This window comes from Sphaeroforma arctica (genome assembly GCF_001186125.1).
Source record: "Sphaeroforma arctica JP610 unplaced genomic scaffold supercont1.265, whole genome shotgun sequence".
Lineage (NCBI taxonomy): Eukaryota > Ichthyosporea > Ichthyophonida > Sphaeroforma > Sphaeroforma arctica.
In genome coordinates this window covers 56,869-64,914 of record NW_014040293.1, presented here as the reverse complement: position 1 = coordinate 64,914, position 8,046 = coordinate 56,869, and the positions used below count along the sequence as shown (strand labels likewise).

The 8,046-nt window shown below is 41.4% G+C and overlaps 2 protein-coding genes across 2 annotated transcripts; both read right to left on the bottom strand.

Moving 5' to 3' along the window:
- Window positions 1-1,343: 1,343 nt before the first annotated feature.
- Window positions 1,344-1,655, bottom strand: SARC_04607 (hypothetical protein; the record flags this gene model as incomplete). The annotated part of the gene is made up of 1 exon (XM_014301562.1): window positions 1,344-1,655. One exon carries the CDS (start codon window positions 1,653-1,655, stop codon window positions 1,344-1,346), a length of 312 nt encoding a protein of 103 aa, XP_014157037.1.
- A 686-nt stretch (window positions 1,656-2,341) lies between these two features.
- On the bottom strand, window positions 2,342-2,896 carry SARC_04606 (hypothetical protein; the record flags this gene model as incomplete). The annotated part of the gene is made up of 1 exon (XM_014301561.1): window positions 2,342-2,896. The coding sequence occupies one exon, from the start codon at window positions 2,894-2,896 to the stop codon at window positions 2,342-2,344; it is 555 nt and encodes a 184-aa protein (XP_014157036.1).
- Window positions 2,897-8,046: the final 5,150 nt, after the last annotated feature.

Here is an 8,046-nt window from a genome sequence, read left to right as displayed (position 1 = left end):
CATGAGAAACATTAACTATACGTTATGCTACTTAATGTTTTCGACCCGTTTTTCCTTCTCGCTTTGTAAATCCAAAATCGGCTTCAGTGAGCAACTAGTCTCTCTTGGATTTCAAAGCTGGGTGGGGGCTGTGTAATAGCCGAGCCTCCACATTAGACTCTATGTTATAAACGTACTCTTAAGCAGTACGTAAACTATAAACGTGCTCTTAATAGTACGAGGAACTTATGTTTCCTAAATGGGTTTTAACTGTTTTATTAATTAATACCTTTTCCATTTTACATATCAGATATTTGGACAAGACCATTAAAAGGCCCCAGTAAAACACCAAACATAAGATATGGTCCAGTTCTATTAATATAACTACATTTACTTTACAAATCTATTTATATCTGAATACTTCGGTAGCGAAATGGCTCAACCGAACATAGGTTTCTAAGGACTATTAGCGTTACCTAGTTTAACCTCCGTTCAGCCAACCAGATGTGCCAGTCTGATGAAGGCTAAGTCGATAATTCTTGATAAGTGGCAAGCTATTGGTTAATGCAATAACTATGGACATCAAGAATATTTTTCTTTTTGTTCTTTTCTTTTTTCTAAAGATAGGATTTTATGAGTCTCTTGGATTCGCCCCAACGAAACATACCATAGTTTCTAATATAGCGACAACAAAAACCTAAATAAAACCCCTTCGGCGAAAACAGTACTGAGATGATTATATATAGGCAATGTCTCAGCCTCACAATCCCTCAGAATATTGCTGTTTTCACGAGGCATATCTAACTTTACTAAAAGACTCATTTCAGTTATTTATTTCGAATTTAACTATACTTAGACTTAACCTAAGCGTTTAACTACTCTAAGGCGTTAATATCGCCTTGATAGACCGAAAATTACATAAGAATGATCGGGACTGCCTCTTGGTAAGAGCCTTAATATCCTCGATCACACAGGACGTACCTCTAGCTGTTCTTTATTGAAGAATTTTCACTAGAAGTACTAAGTGTTCATGACCACATGTCTATTTTGTAGATAGACATAAGAACATAAGTCAAGTTAATACATTAGCTAAAATAAATAAAGTTCCATAAGAAGAAAAGTTAAAAAAAGGAAAAAGACTTATTGGATTTTGGAGATTGGCGGGAAGACCAAAACCTATAAGTAGTAGTTCAGAGATTATAAAATTTAGTTTCAAATAGGTTCAAGTAAATGAGTCAGACCAAATACTCAGGCTATTGGAGCCATCAAAGTAAATTTAGAACATTTTGGAAATATTGGAGAGAAAAAAAACTTTACATCATTAATATACTTCGCACTGCTTCATTATACTGGCTACAATGGAGTTACAGTTCCTCTGGGGACTTATTGAGTATCTTACGAAGTCGCTCTAAGTTCCTAAGATTATACTCTTGTGGCTTCTCGGATACCTGTGACCCGAAAACCCGCGGTGTATCGATGTTGGCGATTACCTCCGGCAAACGTGGCACCAGGAACCTAACCGGGTAGCTGGTCCGGAGAAGTTGCAGTTGGAACAATGGTGGTTGGTGGGTGCGGTCCCAGGTAGTACCTATGAGATTGGCTTGCATGTGGTCGAACCCAAATAGGATAGCACAGTCGTTGGAAATCCAGTTGTCCGCGACATATAACTCGACCATAGCTGTTTCGAAAAGGGTAGCAGAACCATTTCCTGCTAAGACATAGAGTGAGAGAGTGGTGCCATCGCCGCCAAAGCCTTCCACATAGACTGCTGGAAAAGTTGTTATGCAAATGCACGGGTGATCATAGCAGGTCGTGACCCTTGAGTGTCGACATACACATTGACATCTTCATCTTCACAATATGCTGCCGCTATTACTGGTTCCAACCACGTCGGATCACATCTTATGTGGAATATTCACACCAAGAACTGATGTGCCGCATATAACCGCTGCTGTAATCGTTGCTGCCGCTGCGACCGCCTTGCTGGGACATTTATTGGAGTAGTGCTCAACATGTTTACACGTATGGCAAATAGGGCACATGGGGTCCCTATGGCGCAAGTGGCATTTTGTATATGTTGCTACTGCTAGCCTATCATGTGAGCCCGACCGGGAATGGCCACTCGCTTGGTTGCGGTTATCGTGGCCCCCCATTGCCGAAAGACTGACCTCTACCATTGCCATACCTATGCTCGGACTCTGACTGGTAGCCGCTGCCATTACTCAAGCTCCTGCCCTTCGATGCTTTGTCCCGGTATTCCCTAACCCTAGATTGACTACGCTGCCTATATTAAAGATTGGAGAAACACGGTGACATACTCCGCCCACGGTCTTCTGCTGGCTGCCACCCAATACCTGGGACATCAATAAAAGGACCCTCCCAGAGATACACGGTTTGGGGGCTCAATGGCCTCCGGTAGCCATGCATCAATTATGTTGAGATCTGGGTAGGGCAAGAGCGTGTGTGGTGTCGCCTCATCCATCCGACGGTGTTGTAAGTCCGTGTCATAAGCGGACCAGTAATCGGCCACAAGTTGTGGGCCAGCATCATGCTTTGGTTTTAGCATGGAATGTTGGAATGCCGGCTCTTTACCAATCACTGGTTGTGGTGTAGGGCCAGTGGCAGGCGCTGTGCTGGTAGTCGCCACACGTGACGGATGAATAAGCTTCCCATCGCCTGTACGTAGGCTGGCAACAACATCCCATCGGTGGGATCGCTTAAAAGCAGGATCCGCCCTGTCGATTGTTGTTGTCCCACGCTTCCCAGCACTCATCTGCTGACGGTCGTCGGGAAGTACGATATTTGGTACACGCATCGCCGTGAGCCGTGAATCCAGCACCACTTGCGGTAAGACTGGTGCTTCCTCCAGTTGAAAAGACTCGTTGACTGTCTTGCCATTAAACGCTTGGGCTACCATTCCACCTCTGCGATTACGTCGTACTGGGGTAGTTGTTCATCAAGTTGGTACAGGGCTGAAAGAATCCCATGCTTAGCGAGGTCTGACAGGATACGTATTAAGTTTTCGTACCTCTTCAAGGAGCTCTGTGTTATGTTCGAGCTTCGTGAGGTGCGCTGCGCTTCCATTATGAGCAATGTGCCAGTGCTACACCTCAGTAACTGTTGCCTCAGTGCCAAGTGCTGCCATCAACTTTATCTGTATGGGTTGGTCTAGAAATTGCAGAAAATGGGCCACCTTTGCTGCTTCAGAGGGCAAACGTGTAAACTCCTTTCGGGACTTTTCCATCTCCCATTCTCGAAGAAGGGCAGGATGGGCCTGTTGCGGCGACCATAGTACATCGATGGTGCTCGGCGGGCATTATGGAGAATATTGCCGCCGGTGATTGGTTGGAAAGAGACCATGCTGCAAGGACTAATGAATTGTAAGCTGGGGAAATTTAATAAAAAAATCTTGTGGAGCGAAGGAATCGTGAAATAAGTGAAATCAGATCGAATTTTTGAAGGGAACCACTGGATCGGATAAAGAAACTAAGAAAATTTTATATGGTAGTCTAGTATATGTGGCTAGAGCTTAGTTGTAGTAGACTGTACACTTATTTACTAGGGTTTAACTAAGCTAGATGCTCGGTCACATCTACTGGACTAGTGTGCAAAGGACTGATCTCCTGATCTAGTCGTCGACTATATTGGCATAGGATGGTCCTAGGCTCACAGTCCGCGCATGGTGTGGATTGTCCTAATATAAAATATCGGTCCTGGTCCTCGGAGTAGGGCAGGGTAGAATCAGTCCTCTTTCTCAGGTCTAGGTGTTCTATACTACTGCTACTACAGAGAACAAAATTTGTAATCAGAAAGAAGTACGTATTCAGAACTCAAAAAGCTTGTTTTACACGCCTAGCATTCTCGTACACCAATGATATGCCTACAATGAAGACTCCCGCCGTTAAACCTAACAATCTCGCACACCACCGATATGCTTAGCATTTTCGTACACCGCCAATTCATAGCCTGGTATATATAAAAATTATGCCTAACATTCTCGTACACCGCCAATCATGCCTAACATAATAACATTCTTGTTCACCGCCACTTGCACCCAACACTGATGTACACCGCTGCCCAAACCCAGTACTTTCGTACACCTCTGAAAATAAACACCTCTGCCGCTCACCGCTCAATATAAACGCCTCTGTCACTCAACTCCCCTATAGCCAACATTATTTTTCACAATTAAAAAAAAGCACGTGATAAGGGTTTACCACACATCACGTACTACCATACCAACATATGTCACATAAGTAACCGATACTACATACTGCCATGAGATACCAACATACACCATATAAGCAACACATATATCGTTGTGTCATGCTATCAACTTTGTATGTGTGTGCAACAGACTCGATTTTGACCACAACAGGACAACAATGATCAATTATATTCGAGTTGTATAAGCTTGGTTGTATACTTGAAGTTGTTACAATGGTCAGTAAGAACACAGTAATACAAATAAAAGTGGTGAAGCTGTCGATGTTTGTTGATACAACACCATTGAGAACAACCCCGCGTTGTTCAGCTAAATCAAAGAATACATGTTTATACTACATGAAGAAAAAAAAGGCAAAAAGATGGCAATAAGAAGCAACAGTCGGACGACGAGGATGATAGTGGGATAAAAAGAGGTACTGATCTTGGAGACGATGGCAATAGCAAGAAGGAGAATGATGTGGCGATAAAGGTAAGGGGGGACAAACTTCTGGATATAACCTATGAAAAAAAAATGTCTCATGCGTTCGAACTTGGAAACACAGGTACTGTTTGTGTAATGTTACAGAAGATGGTATTTGTCTTTCAAGAGCAGTCTTTGAACTTTTATCAATTCCTACTTCCCGCAGGGTATAAGTGCTGTTGTGGTAGCTGTGTATATGAGTGTGCGTTGTAAATTATTTGTGTCGTATATTGTGATATCTAGTAGACACTTTCTGCGCTTAGAAATGAACATCCGAGGTTGATCGATAAGAATGGGTTCTAAGAAGAGTTTCTCTATTGGCTGCAAAGAGCTCTGTCAGTTGGCAGTAGTTTAGACTTTAGAGTTTCTGACTTCATATAAAATAGTGACCCTCTGAAGGAAAAGGCAACGGTAATCATTCTTCTCCTCCGAAACGATATTTTCAGAGAGAGATCTGTCCTCCAGAGGGTTATACTATAAAAGTGAAATTTGATTTTTGTGATTTTGTACCTAGAGGATTATATTGAATTTGTGCGTTATACAGAGAGTGATACAACCTGTATAACAAATTCAAAGTTGTCACTACGTTAATTTATCTTTGCAGATTAGGTTTTCAAGGATAATAGCAAGGCAAGGATGAACAACGCAAAGCAAGACACGTGAGAGAGCTATCATCGCCACCTTTCAGGACGTGTTCTGATATGTTTACTGAAGTATGCAAACCCATGTCTGATACCAATGGTAAGCTGTCACTGAGATTCCTAATATCATGCATGTTGCTGTGCGACAATTCGGACTATTGATGACTGAAGCTTGATTTCGCTCAGTCGTTGGAAACTATCACATAGATTAAACAAACTGCTTGGAATTTCTTTACGAGGGCTATTTAAAGGATTTTGCTATGCTGACCTGCTGGCTATAACATGACAATGCACAGTGCTGTCGCAGTGTAAAAATGAAAAATAGAGCATTTGACTGCTGCACCTATAAAAGAGGCGTTGTGTGTATCCATAAACCTATCTGTGAATACAAACCACTGTCTTCTTCTATTCTGTCGAAAGCAAACATTGCTTAAGAACCATCGGCGAACGTAATCTATCTGAAGCCACCGTAGATATAGTTTCGACTATCTCTTCTCCAGTAAAAACATCATCTTGCCAAAAAAAACCCAAGGTCATGAGTTATGACAAGATGATACATCATTGTTATATCATGACTTTATGTTCAATTATAACCAGAGGAGTACTTTACTCAGGCGCTCTGTATCAAATAATTGAGGGGAAACCGAAGTTAATGTACAACAATTGTGTCTGTAGCAGCAGGAAGATATTCGTTACAAATCGACTACTTCGCTATACACAAAGTGAAAGAGCTTTTTGCTACTGTTAAAATAGCACTTGTTTTCTTAATAGCTATATACATGGTGTGTGATGTTTAGCCGTGACTATTCACAATAACTATGATAAACCATAAATAATAATTATGACGATGCAACAACCCCACGGTCCGTGTGTGATATTACTTTTGTATCTTATTTCTAAAATTATCACAGAATTGTGGCGCAATTAGTATGGTATGCATTTTAATGTACTATGTGATCAGAATCATTGTTGCAGTACATACAGAACATGAAACCAAAACTGTACCACAGTTATTTAATTGGTGGCATGTCAATACGGTTATAAAGTTTTCTTTGAGAAGCATATTTTAATTTTCTAGTTTATACAATAATCATCTAGACGTGTTGTCACTTTTGTGCCAGACTTTGACAAGGTGATGAAAAAAGAACTACTAGATACACTCCGGGTTGAAAATTCAATCCTAGATGGCTCAACATATATATCTACACACCATAAATATGTTTGCTGCACATCATATTGCATATCTGCTGTGATACCTAACTCTAGCGACATCCAGAAGGTGACATGTTCCAAAGATTGTTTCCACACGAGAGCGCATAGGTCAATTTACCGTGGTTGCTAGTCCCACAGTTGTTGAAATGTGTATATATATACAGGATGCTACCATTGCAAGTAGAATCCACCTAGGTGCAGATCGTGCGGACTGAGATCGAGTTGTGTACTCGCGACACTTTTCGAGTTGTGTACTCGCGACACTTTCCAGTTTTGTAGTAATTTAGTTGAACGTTTCAGATAACCAACCTATACTAGGTTGGTTGGTACAGCCATTCGCTAAATTTACTGCTTCATAATCTTAAGTTGCTCTTGTGGACATTCAAATGTATAATTGGCTCGACAAACTAATACATCTATGATTCAACGTGAGCCAATTCTAACAAAATACAGTAGATACCTTTCTATACTAGGGCATCCCAGCAGTTCAAAGGCGCCTTGGCGGCATACTAAGTGTCGAACTGGTTTAGTTGGCACAACCAAGTGAACGTCATCAGAAACCTTCAAAAGAAAGGTAACAAATTAGATTCTCTTCTTGATATCACGTCGTTGACACCAAGGTCTCAAGACAAGGCACATAAACCGACACAAGACTGGCAGTATCTGTTGCTGGTGAGAAACAAACAGCTGAAGCTACAAAATAAATAAGGAGCTCATCACTAGCAAATGCATTCTACAACTAGATTGCATGTGTTCTTACAGACAGAACTATTGCTTACTAAGCTGAGACTAGGCTACTGTGAAAGATTATGAACGACTTTGCAAAATTATACTATTATACTACTGTCCAATTCAGAAACAATATCAGCCGTATACATACCTTAGAGCATTCGCGCCTGGCTGGACTAAAGAGCCTTCAAGTCCAAGTGATGATACTATTGAATCCTCATCCCCTGAGTTACAATTACAGAAACATCTGAGGCAGCTATCCTGACATGATTAACACAGAGCCATGCTTTTAAGCATATGAATAAGGCGAGTATCGGGAAGAAGAAAAATCAAAGATACTGGATTGTACACTCGGAATTAGGCATATTTTATCCCAAGTGTATCACATCAGTTCGAAGTCAGCTGAATCAAGCGCCACGGGTTTACTCATATGAGAAGGGTATCTGAACACGAACCGTGACGCCGGGTTACCATTGATTTGGTTGAGATGCCTAAGTCTGAACACCCGATGTACGATAAGTGCTTATGTCTGTCTCGTATTTGATGGCGTGTCAAGATGTATATAACGTGTTATATCCTCTGAAAGACAAATCAGCACAAACTGAGTGGGAGCATTTATACGTGTTTCGCAAATTTTGGCTACACACATGGCCAGCTTTAGTGTGCACTGGCAAATATAGCGAGTTTGCGGAAGATTTCATGACGACACTGTTACTTGTTGCAGGCACATGTCATCAAATGGTTGCACCATATAAGCATCAGACCAAAGGTATAAACGTGGGAAACACTAAAAGATGA